Raw genomic sequence first — 13,520 nt, 5'->3', positions numbered from 1 at the left:
ATTGCTTACTTGGGCCTTAAGTCTCCGCTCTGAGCCCCGGCTCAGTTCGGCGACTTGGTGCTCAAGGGGTTGGGCCCTACGTGCCTGGTTTGGGGATTTTTGTTAATTTTTTTTGTTGGATTGCGCCGGTTTTTGTTAGTATTTTTTTAATTTTTTTGGTGGCCGAGGCCGGTTTTTTGTGTTTTTTATAATTTTTTTTTGTAGGTGGCCCTGAAACAAAAATCAGAATTAGTATAAAATCTATACAATACTGAAAAATATATAAAATATAAAACAATATGACAATATAGAGTTTATCCCCTTTAAGGCAACCGGGCCCACTTTGTGTTTGGCGATAGTCCTTGAGTGTTTTTGAGCTACGAACTGTCTTTTGTGTGCGTTGTTGTTATTTTGAAGTATATTCTCTCTAGTGTTTTGTTTTCTCTCTGGTTTAATTTTCTCTCTGGTGCTATTGTTTTACTCTACTATTTGTTGTTTTGGTCTTTTGTGCTTCCATCTATGGAAAGCGTCATACCTCATTATCTCTCGTAGTAACGTCGCAAGCTTGCTACAGAATAGCGGCTGAGCTCACGGAATACGACCAACCAACGAGCTCAAGGCTATCGACGCACGCGCAGATCAGAGCACGCTTTTTAAAATCAGCTTAACGTTGTGATTGTTAAGACGAATATATATCATAGAAGAAATTATCACGATAGTTATATGAGGTATGATACGAACTATGCACATTTGAATGTTATTTTAGTGGTTTCTGTACATTAAAATAAAAAAAATTGTTCATATGCTCCGCGGGCCACAAATAGACACTCAGAGGATCGCGGGTTAGCCACTCTTGGTTTAAATCATTTTATACCATTTTATAAAATTTACTTAGTTTGTTTTGTTTCGCCACCTGTCGTAGAACTTCGGCCTTAACGTTGCCGTACCTCGTGATATCTATTCCGAGATATCTAAATTTCATTTCCTGTTGTTTTCGGCCGTCCACTTCCAGCTTTTATCTGATTGGCTATTTAAATATAGTAATATTATATTGCCAGTTATTCTGAATACATTTAGCGATTGTTGAAGATAATCTTCGTTTTCTACGTATATGGCATTCTTCAAATAACACACAATTTCTTTAGTCTTTATCTTTTATCCTATATATTGTACTAATAATCTCACTCTTTTTATTATCACGTCCAATATCAGATCCAACAACAGTTTGTTCTCATTTAAATATAGTCCAGGGAAATAATTTTTTTTTTCAGAACTTCACGATAGCCAAGTATTTAATGAGATTTTCCGTTAAGTAAAATATGTGCATATAGTAAGCAACCTATACGTTTTCTGTAGACAATTCGGTGTTGTTTTTTAATTATTAACAGTTTACTGCGAAAAATGTGATTTTTTCGAAATTTCGCTTACTTTTAAAAAGGTATCTATTTATAGGCGTAGGACATTTCGACACTAAGCAAGTAGCGACCAAAATTTAATGCAATTTTCGACACCAGTTCGACACTTCATTTGCTGCTAAACACAAAAATTAAATACGAAAGCTGTCCTCTTCACCTTTAAAACGCTTTTTAAATTTTGTCGATAGGACACTCTGATCAAAAGATATCGAATTTTTACCGCCTGGTTGATACAAATTTTATTTAAAATTGATTTCGCACGCGTAACTGACATTCAAAGTCGCCGATCGCTTCAAGCGTTGTTTTTGAGAGAACGGTTCATTCTACACAAAAAGTGATCATAAACATTTCTATTCGAAATTATCCGTTTTTCCCTTCCTACGAGGGCAACTTTTTGGGGGAAGCATGGGATGAAAGTGGTAAACTTTTTTTTTCTTTTTTTTGGGGTCCCAAATTTACATTCTTTACAAAATTCGGCTTGTTCGTATGATTTTTAGAGGTTCAGTAGCATTTTCGTCTGTGACGACTGGAGTACATTGCCTACATTTTTTTCTAAATAACTATTTTGGATATTCTCTATGTTTTGTGTAAAACTTAATGAGGTCGATGATGAATATTTAATTTAAAATAACGAAAATTGCAATATTTATAAATGGATATCGATGGTGTAGCACACAAATGTTGTAAGTGCTAAAGTTACTGTTTTGAGAAAAAGCGGTTTGAAGTTTAAACCTTTCTATTAAATCACGAATTCCTAAGAAAATCACAAATTATCTTCAATAACGTCAAAAGACAATCAAATATAAGTTTAATTAATAACATTTAAAAAAAAATGACTTGTAATATTTTTATTAAATACTTTGTTACTTACCACCTTTGTGCATAACCATTACTTGGGAAACTGGTTCAAATTATGTTACGGTGAACAGATGATAAAACACAGGTTTTGATTCAAATAACAACAAACAATTAATCTTAACATTTTTCTTTAAATAAAATAACAAAATGTGTTAAAAAAAGAAATAAAACAAAATTTGTATATTAAAAAAAACTATTCGTTGTCGTCCGGTAATAATGTTTCATTAGTAACAGGAATGTCATTAATAAAATGAGCGTAATCTTGTGGAATAATACCACAATTTAAAAGAGATAAGAGATCCTTCTTCTTTTTTTGGGATACCGGCAATCTGTGAAAATATTTTTGGGTTAGTGCTAATGACTCCCAAGTTTGTGACCTTCCTCTTAGTTTCCTTGTATCAGAAACATCTATGGTTAAAAAAGTATCATCATACAAATTGTATTTATATTTAATTAAAAAAGGATCTTTTTTCTCAAAACGAATCCATTTAATTTTTAGCCACTGAACCTTTTCTTTATCTGTATTTAAAGTATTGTTAGGAGTCATAAGGTCAGCAAGTTTCTGTAGATCATAAAAATCGTTGAAATTTAAATTATGTACACAGTATGGTTTAGGTTTTACTCTTGCAGCTGAAATTAGCACAGACCACTCTCTTGTAGAATAGATTTTTTTATGCTTTCTTGCTCTTTCGATTGTGGCGTGCATCGAATCAGCTTCCAAATAGGAGTGCCCTGTCTCCATAAATTTTAAATCGAAAACTTCCAAATGTTTAATTGTATTTACTGCATAGAGCAATGCGGCTGACACATACTTATTCCTGTTCTGGCCTCCACATGTATCACTGAATGTAGAAACATGCGTCACAGTTTCCGATAAGCTATACAAGTATTTAAGGAGACACGTTCCTATTTCTGTACTGCCTTTTTTCCCATGGGTTTCGTCCCATACATAACAATGACCTGTTGCATCTGACGCATCAAAAATTGTAAAATTATATACATTTAGCTTTAACTTATAAAATATTTGATTGTCTCCCGCAAATGGCACTGACAAAATTGCTTGTAAGTCAAATGTTGCGGCTCTAAAAGTTTGTCCTTTTTCTCTAGCGGCTCTTTCCTTATCTTCAGATTTCATCTGCATTGCATCCTTTTCTCTCTTTTTGTGACTGTCAAATTCCTCTTTTAATGGTTCCTTGTCTTTAGCAGTATTATAAGCATTACACTTAAAACACTGGTCCTTTTTCGGAATGAAAAAATCCAATGCTGGGTCATACTTGTGGAATATCTTCTGATAAACAAATTTAGAAACCTTGGTCACGTTTCGATTTTCACAGAAGCCAGTGTATAATCTGTACATTTGGGATAAATTTAAATCTGAAGACAAATACTGTTTCGTTGAATCTCGCCGGCAATAGTGTGATTCCACACGTGGAAAACTATCAATGTGTTCCTTGACAAGCAATACATCTTGTTCCTTTGTAACATTATGAGGTCTTTTACCTTTTCTTTTATCAAATCCAGTGTAGGTGTGAGTATTACCCACATTTTTCATACATGTTTCAATTACCCGATGGGAAATATTAAATGTTTTACAAAAAAAATTTAAACACACTCGAATTCTCAAGCCTTCGAAGTTTTTTAAATAAAAAATCCTTGAAGTTTTACGTCTTGACTGTTCTACTTGTTGTTTTCTTCTTTTTATTGGAACATCGGTCACTAATGAACTCAGGTGTAATTTTTGCTTATCATAGTCGCCCATTTCCCAGTATTCGCGACAAATAATTATTCTTAGTTCTTCAGTAATATTTTTTTCACATTTATACCTACATTTGGTGCAGTTAACGGGCAAAGGCTTCTTTTCTTCAACTGTTTTTCCACTCCTGTTTATATATTTCTTTCCACTAAGCCTATTTCTTTTCACAATGGACCTTTTCCATAAAAACTTATTACCTTGTTTTCTCTTCTTTGTTTTATTGTTTTGTTGTGCGAGCTCTTCCCGGTGTTGTTCAAGGGGCTCTTCCATTATCTGGTCCTCATCTGAGCTTAATTCTGAATCTGAAGGTACGTATGACTCACTAGAATTTTCAAAAGGGTCTCTTTCACTTTCACTGTCATTGTTTGATGCATCCGAAAACATTTTTGCAGTCCCGGATGTGCTAGGAAGCTCACTTTGTAATCTGCTCACATCTACAAACAAAAATTACAAATGTATAAAATAGGGACTATTAGTTACCTAAATTAACCATTTTTTAAATTTATTTCATATTATTTATGAGGTTTTCTCTACAATTACTTGATATAATATTACTTACTTGATATACTTTCCGTGGATAGAATAACCTCAGACGTACTTTCCTTTTGATGATCAATTACACTAGAATCTAGAAAACAAAACTTTTACTTTTAAAATTAAACATGTTTTATAAATAACATACCAGTTTTCCTTTGCATTAATGCCAATTCTACTATTTTTGCCACCCTGGAAGTCATTTTATTACAGAAAATCAGGAGCAAGCACAAAATACTTTTGTCACTCAAGTAAACAATATTGTATAACCTCAAAATTAACACGTGTAAAGTGGTAGGTACACCATTTGTTGGATAAACCGTCAAAGAAATACATGCACAAATGTGGTAGGTGATTTTACAACAAGTGCGCATACAGATTTTAAGTGTAAAGTACTTATACTGAATGGCAGATGGCGCTAGAGGTATTAAATTTATGGATTTAATCTACCACCTTTGTGCATAATAATTCTATAGCTTTAAATATACTTACGTGATACTTAACTCATTTTTCCTACAGATTGCACTTACAACATTTGTGCGCTACACCATCGATATGTAAAGTAAAAGATTGTAATTCAAATAACAATTGGAAGATTTAATAACTTATTGTCAATTCTATATGAGATTCACTTACCTTTTATGAATCCATCGTCTGTGGCTGGTACACCGCTCGTAATCAAAGGGTAGTCTGGACGCACACTTGAGCTGGTTTTGATGCTTTCGCGACGACGAGTTGTTGTAGAGTGGTCATACATACGGAAAAAATACGTATGTACGAAAGTCGACTTATAGGTTGTTTCCTTTGTTCTTAGGACCTCCGTGCATAGCAATAAATTTAGCTGAAAATGTCATTTTACACAAAAGACGGGTACGTTTCCTTAAGGAATCCGAATTGTTTTGGGTTGATAAATAGTTTCCCAAAAACATGTTGTTTTTCAGACAAGTGAATTCTCAGAACTTGACAATAATGACTCAGCCAATTTAGTGCGAGAATTTAAAAGATGTGGAACTAAAGTCTTGAACACTTTTCCAAACACTGTACTATAATGGAATTATCTACCAAGGTCGCACTAAAACTGTATATATTTGAGTTTTTGCAACTTAGTCGTTTCTCTCATTTAACACGCCATAGTTCTCTTTCATTACTGTCTCCCTCATGAGACTTTAAAGCCGCGTTGACATGGGTAGTGAATCACGAGCAAGAGCCATACTCGTGGTGACACGAATCTTAATAACTTCACGATTGTGGTCATGCCTCGTTCGTGAAGAGAGTTTACACGGCAAATATTTGATTCAGTGGCAAATACGCAGACCTTGGTGGCAGACGCATGTCAAGTTATGTGTGGAGTAATAGCAGACAGGATTTTCCCAAAATTTGCCAAAGAAAAGGGAACAAAAGACGATGGGTTACGAGGGACTGGATTAAACAAAAAAGTCATATTAATTTAATTAAATATATCTCCAAGTACCTTGAAGATTTTAAAAGTTTGCTTAGAAAAAACCATTTTCAATATTTATTGGATCTCGTTTGGTCCAAAATGTAAAAAGAAATCTACTAATATGAGAGAAGCTCTATCTACCAAACTTAAATTATAAATTACACTTTGATATTTAGCTACTTTATTTAGAGTGTCCAAAGGATAAGTCGCCATAAGTAAATAATCTATAGGAGAAGTTTTGGATACAGTTTGTTATGAGTTAATGTTATGTTATGCAGTATGCTCTAAAACAATGTAGGTATAAAGGTAAGTAAAAACACTATTTAATTAAACAAATTATTAAAACCCAGTATTGCGGTATTATATAGGTACCTCTACATTCTTAGTTTGATTTTTATCAGCCACTGCATTGTTTTTCGATGCATGACCTTCACTCTGTTTTTACTTTTGCTTACTTTATTAAAAGCTAGTCCATGTTTTTTTTAAGTGGACACCAATAAAGGACAGAATCCTAACCCTCAGCAGGAAGTATGTTTTAACCATAGCTGGCTCGAACAACAGAGCCAAACGAACATTGAAGACACCTTGCAATCATAGAGGGAAAATTCTCACCAGGCTTCCAATTAGAAAAGTTCCACTTCCTCCAGCTAAACTTCTTCACAACACTGGACACGAACTTCCTGATGAGTATTTCGATGTTTTAGAATCATTCCCCATCCAATATCGCAGGTAAAGACTGCGCGCCAACAACGCTGATAAAGAGCCGTTCCTAACACTTGGCTCGTAACCCCTGAAGTACCTAAACTGGCATGCTAGGCAGTTCCCAGTTCCTCTTGTGCGTTTCTAGATCTTCTCAGATCGTCCACACACATAACCACTTTCAGCTTCCTCCTGCTTCTTAGTAGTCCACTACTTCCCGACAACAATTTCACGCGATTGCCGTTTACCACACCCCCACTACTCTGAGAAAAAAAGGAGTACCCCATTCCTTGAAGAGGCCCAGGCCTAAACAAGGTAAAAACGTTCTTGTCGTGTCAGTGGTCGTACAAATTGGAGGTATTTTTTGATGTTTCTAAAACGTTGGAGCAAAAATTGCAGCAAGATTGCTCTTTATTAAAAATGTAACCAAACGGTGCTTTTGGGTGGTACCATTTTTCTTTAGTCTATTGAAAAGTTACATTGAGATCAAATTTTTGAGAAGACACAATTTTCAATGGATTACATTTTAATTGCTCTATAAAAATGATTTTGTTAAACTTTCTTGATGCACATTAAAAGTCTTCAACCTTTCACACGATACTCGTACAATTATCGAATTATGTTATTACAAAAAATGACCTCTGCGATAAACAAAACTCGCGAATTAACCTGGCTATTGAGATAATGTTATCCTGGCTACTTTCATATAGTAAAGAGGTCTGAGTCTACTGCAACTTTATTCCTTAGTGTGGTTTTATACAAGGTGGTCCAGAATTATGTACATTAATTTCTAGAGCTCATAGTACGTCCAAAAATAAGGGTACTTCTTTATGTACACTTTTTTATAAAACTGAATAATAAGGGAGATACAACCCTTTAAAGGGGTGAATTGAAATTCTTATTTTTTCAAATATTTTCCAAACGGTTTTGAATACGGAGTTCATATTTTGGGAGTGATTATGACATTAGGATAATTAATTTCATGTCACCACCTACCACATCCTATATTAATACAGGGTAGTTTTGGAGGGTAAGTGGGGGTTATTGCGTCACATGTTTTTTAATTTTTACATATTTTAAAAAAATATTTTAAAAATTGTTTCCTTAGACTTTTCTACGCAAAAAAGGTGCTCTTGTAATATTTCGATAAATATCACCGTTTTCGATTTATTTAAACTCGAAGGTATACATGTATTTTATTGTAATCGTTACATTTCTTAATATTCATCAAGTATGCTTTGGAATTGACACTTGTGTTAGCAACAACACTTTATCTCAAGTAGTCTATGAATTGTCAGTGACGTTTAATAACAATTAAATTATTTTATCTACACTTTTATTGTACTCGACAGTGAAATTTGTTTAACACGTCTCTTTTGCTATATTTTTAAATTTGTTTGCCCGCAATATGGCACACTATTCAAATTCTGAGATGACAGACATACTTTTAGTATTAGGGGAATGTTCGGGAAATGCTGCTGCCGCTGTAAGACGCTACAGAGAAAAGTATCCGAACAGAAATATTTGTTTTAAGAGTTTTAAGAGTTCTGCATGAAGAGCAATTACATGCTTACCACTATCGACAAGTGCAAGAATTGTTACCTGACGATATGCCACTTAGAGTTGATTTTTGTGAAGTATTGCAAAATAAAGTTCAAACTGCACCAAATTTTTTAAGCAACATTCTGTTTACAGACGAGGCCACATTTACAAGACAAGGTATGTTCAATTCTAGAAATATGCACTTCTGGGCTGAAGAAAATCCAAGGGCTACAATGGAAACTCACTTCCAACACACGTTCAAGATAAACGTTTGGGCAGCTACTTTAGGAAATAGTTTCATAGGATACCACATCTTTCCCGGAAATTTAAATGGTAACATGTATTACAATTTTCTAGACAATATTTTACATGATATTTTGGAAGATATTCCATTACAAATACGAAGAAACATGTTTTTCATGCACGATGGTGCTACACCACATTACACAAGAATTTGTAGAAGGTGATTACATGAACATTTCCCTGATAAGTGGATAGGCCGGGGTGCGGATGCACCGATCCATTGGCCTGCTCGTAGTTGTGATCTTAATCCAATGGACTTTAAAGTATGGAGTTATTTGAAATCAAAAGTGTATAATACTCCAATTAATACAGTAAATGAGTTAAGAGACAAAATTGAACAAGTATTTACCGATTTACAAAACGATCCAGTAACATTAAATGGATTAGTGCGTTCGCTAAATAAAAGAATTAGATTATGTATTCAACAAAATGGAGGACATTTTGAACAGTTGTTGTGAAATATTATTTTCGCCATTAATTAAATGTTAAGTATATATTAATTAAGTTTTCCATTAATTTGTAATATTATTGCTAACACAAGTGTCAGTTCCAAAGCATACTTGATGAATATTAAGAAATGTAACGGTTACAATAAAATACATGTATACCTTCGAGTTTAAATAAATCGAAAACGGTGATATCTATCGAAATATTACAAGAGCACCTTTTTTGCGTAGAAAAGTCTAAGGAAACAATTTTTAAAATATTTTTTTAAAATATGTAAAAATTAAAAAACATGTGACGCAATAACCCCCACTTACCCTCCAAAACTACCCTGTATTAATATAGGATGTGGTAGGTGGTGACATGAAATTAATTATCCTAATGTCTTAATAATCACTCCCAAAATATGAACTCCGTATTCAAAACCGTTTGGAAGAATATTTGAAAAAATAAGAATTTCAATTCACCCCTTTAAAGGGTTGTATCTCCCTTATTATTCAGTTTTATAAAAAAGTGTACATAAAGAAGTACCCTTATTTTTGGACGTACTATGAGCTCTAGAAATTAATGTACATAATTCTGGACCACCTTGTATATACAAATTATCGTTTCAAATTACAATACATAAAACGCATTTTAATTCTACATTCAGATTTATACATCTAAATTAAAAGAAAAAATTTATATTGATCCGTATTTGCATTATGATTAGTTCTGAAATAAAACCCAAAGCTCTAACTCCTTCATCATTTGTAAATTTTGTGTAACAGTTCAGCGAGATCGGCGGAGATAAACGAAGAGGTACAGTTTTGACCTCTATAAAGTATACAAAGAAGCCGGAAACAAAAGACACGCAAACCGCAACAAAAATCGGCGGATTAAAATGGGCGGGTCATGGCACTAGACTGGCCGATACAGGTCAGAAACCGGAACGAATAACGAAAGAAGCTTGAGAAAGTCGGGGCCCCCCAGAGGGCATAGTGCCTGCTAATGATGTTTGAGTTTCGTCAATTAACGCCCGTTCTTTTTTGTGAAACACTATATTGGTTAGGGAAGTATCCTTGTGAATTTATAAATTACGTAGCTTAAAAAGGTATACTGGCCGAGAATTACTAGTAATTGATTAGGGAGGCAAAGGATGCGAGATTCTATTGAGAATTTACGCAAAGCAGGTCAACTGTATTCGTTTTTTATTGTTAGCAAACAATGAAGAAGGTTCGAGGAATTTGGGCGATATTTTAAGCGTGATTAATTTAATAGGTAAGAGCTAAACACACAATTGGAGCTTACCCGAATGAAATAGGTAAAACATACTATCGGGGAGATTGTCATGATGACAGAATTAAAACAATTTTAAAGAAAGATTGATAAATAAAGATCCATAGTTTACCTGTGTGATCTGCTGTATAAAATAACTGTATAAAATTATCAAATGCCACAAATACAATCATTCATTCATTAATTCTTTGTACCTTTATCTCTAATCAGACCCAGCTTTCATTTTCCTTAAATTTTTGCTTTTAAATTATTTCTTCTTCTTCTTGTGCCACTCCTGATTGGAAATCATCAAGGCTATCCTGACGTGGTTTACAGCTGACCTAAAGAGTTCATTAGTGGTACAGTCAAACCACTCTCTCAAATTACGCAACCATGACATTCTTCTACGGCCTGGATTCCGTTTTCCTTCTATTTTTCCTTGCATTATATTTTGAAGTAATGCGTATTTATGTCCTCGCATCAAATGACATAAATATTCGAGTTTTCTTCATTTGATCGTTGGCAAAATTTCTGAGTCTTTTCCTTTCCTTTGCATTACTTCAAAGTTTGTGACTCTTTGTAGCACCACATCTCGAAACTTCCAATATTTTTTATGTTGTTCTGTTTGAGAGTCCAGGCCTCTACACCGTTTAATAGCGTGTTAAATACGTAGCCCCTTAGCATTCTTAATCGTAGAGGGATACTTATATCTCTGTTGCAGAAGAATTTCCTCATCTTTATGAAGGTGGCCCTTGCATTTTCGATACGTCTTTTTATTTCATTGTTTTGGTCTCCAGTTTCGTTTATTGAAGTCCCCAAGTATTTGTAACTTGATACTTTTTCAATTTGAATGCCGTTTGTATTAATATGTGCTGGTTGTGTCATGTTCTTACTGAAGACCATATACTTGGTTTTTTTTGATATTGATACTTATGCCATAATTGTTGCAGGCAATATTTATATTTGTAAGTAATCGTTGAAATTCTTCTACTGTTCTTGCAACTAGTACAGTGTCGTCTGTGTATGCTTTCACTATAAACATTAAATAGCAGCGGTGACAAAATGCATCCCTGTCGTACTCCTCTACGTATTTCTATTGCTTGTGATATCTCATTTTCTATTTTGATGTTAGCTTTCTGATTCCAATAAATTATTTACTTTAACTATTTTTACTTAAATTATTTACTTTTCCTATATTATCAAAACTTTATTGTAAACCAAAGTACAAAAGGCCTTATTATTCACTTTAAAGCCTATAATCAAAGAATGTAATATTTGCGCTTAAAAAGGAAATTCTTTAATTACAGTTTGACCAATGCACATGCCCCAACTGATGACAAACCAGAGAGAATAAAAGAAGAGTTCTTCGAAGACCTAGAGCAAACCTACAGAAGATGTTCCAGAAATGACATTAAGATTGTGTTAGGTGATATGAATGCAAGAATAGGACGAGATCGAGTTTTCATGCCCACGATAGGAAAGCATAGTCTAAACAACATCAGTAGCGATAATGGATTACGACTGATAAACTTAGCACCAGCACTAAGTATCACAGTCGCTAGTACCTATTTTGAACACAAGAACATACACAAGGTAACCTGGACCTCTCCTGATGGAAGAACGAGTCAGATTGATCACATCTTAATACATTCAAGGCATGGAACAGACGTAACAAACTGCGTTAATAGAGTTATAGAGGCGCAAACATAGACTTAGATCATTGGAAGTGCAATGATCAAGTGCAAAGTCAGAACAGAAATTTGTGCCCGTAAAAATCATTGGTTTGACGATGAATGCAAGAATGCAAAAAAGAAAAAAATGAAGCCTACAGAAAGATGTTTACCCGATGAACTATAACCACTGTAGAGAATTACCAGACAAAGAGAAGAGAAGAAAGGGGGATACACAAAAGAAACAAACAAAACCATTTAAAAAGAACTTAAATATATCGAAAACCTCAACAGAGAGAAAGAATTCAGAGCATTCTATAAGAAAGTTAACATCAACAGAAAAGAATTCAAGCAACCACAAAACAATGCAGAAGTCAGAATGGCGATCTATTAGCAACAAGGAAAGATGTATTGAATGGATGGGTGAAATACTTTAACCAGGCACTTAATATAGAGGAAGAAGAAGAAAACCTGGAAGACAAAAAAGATGAAATGATGTAGTCTACAAAAATGGGTTTAATAATAAACACCAACAAAACGAAGCATATGAAAATAAACACGCAACCACAAATTCTACGAGAATATAACAGGAACCAGATATCGTAAAACATTAAGATAGGACGTCTGAGGTGGATAGGGCATGTAATGCGGATGGAACAAAATGACACAGCTAGAAAAACGCTTCTAGATAGACCTATTGGTCAGAGAAGAAGAGGAAGACCCAGAACAAGGTTCCTTGATAACATCGATGAAGACATGAGAAATATGGGAATACGTGCTTGGCGGAGGAAGACGATGGATAGGGACGACCGGAAAGAAATTCTTGAGGAGGCTAGGACCCACGCAGGATTGTAAAGCCAGTATGATGATGATATTATCTAAACTAAAGTACACTTTTAGGGCCAATGCGAGAGCCCCTTTCGACTGGTCTAATTAGGAATTTTTTAAAATAAAATTATGCAGTGGGTAGTCCAAGTTTTAAAGCTCATGGAGCTTTTAGTTGATTCATTAAAAAATAACAAAAGGTCATGTAACATAATGGGAATCCATAATTAATAATCTATAAATATATCCCCGTAATTAAATTTATACTTTGTCACACTAATTTATTAGAATAATAAAAAACGCAAATGGAGAAAAAATATTGGTACAATAAATTATATATTTAAGCTGCATGGGATTACGATAAAAAATCGAAAATTTTTAATTTTTATGGTACAGTGATGTACCATAAATCTTTTATTGTTCTCTTACTGACCAAATAGCTTTTGCGTTATAGCTAAGAGACTGATAATTTCGGCTTTATAGGCAAATGTTTTCCAAAACTTCTATAAAACTGTAACCCTGCTCCGGTTTCAGTTGTATAGACATGAGGCGGGTCAGTTATATGACGCTAGTCTAAGAAACTGAAGATTTTAGCTTCATGGACCAAACGTGCGAAAATTGTCTATGAAATCAGCTTTTTCAGCTTTATAAAAAGGGGGGGCACACAGTGGGACGAAATGTTGAAAACGTTGCCAACAGACACAGAAATAAAAGGATTTTCGACTATTAAATTGTCTACGGGAAGGTTGGCACTGTTGAATTCGGGTCATAGAAACAGCCGGCCGATTCATTTTCAAGAT

At 34.2% G+C, this 13,520-nt stretch overlaps 2 protein-coding genes across 3 annotated transcripts in view; one reads left to right on the top strand and one right to left on the bottom strand.

The window, feature by feature from the left end:
- Hers (Histone gene-specific Epigenetic Repressor in late S phase) overlaps nt 1-13,520 on the top strand; it is a 239,432-nt gene that overhangs the window by 48,770 nt on the left and 177,142 nt on the right. The window lies entirely within an intron of this gene.
- On the bottom strand, nt 2,059-5,093 carry LOC140444035 (uncharacterized). Its single transcript, XM_072535623.1, has 2 exons — nt 4,565-5,093; nt 2,059-4,439 (listed from the first exon to the last, which is right to left on the bottom strand). The coding sequence occupies exon 2, from the start codon at nt 4,387-4,389 to the stop codon at nt 2,446-2,448; it is 1,944 nt and encodes a 647-aa protein (XP_072391724.1). The 5' UTR covers nt 4,390-4,439; nt 4,565-5,093; the 3' UTR covers nt 2,059-2,445.

This window comes from Diabrotica undecimpunctata, chromosome 6, assembly GCF_040954645.1.
Source record: "Diabrotica undecimpunctata isolate CICGRU chromosome 6, icDiaUnde3, whole genome shotgun sequence".
NCBI classification, from domain to species: Eukaryota; Metazoa; Arthropoda; class Insecta; order Coleoptera; family Chrysomelidae; genus Diabrotica; species Diabrotica undecimpunctata.
This window is presented reverse-complemented; position numbering and strand designations above follow the sequence as displayed.

Coding starts and splice junctions, on each gene's coding strand:
- LOC140444035 (XM_072535623.1), bottom strand. CDS start 4,389: ATGTTTTCGGATGCATCAAACAATGACAGTGAAAGTGAAAGAGACCCT.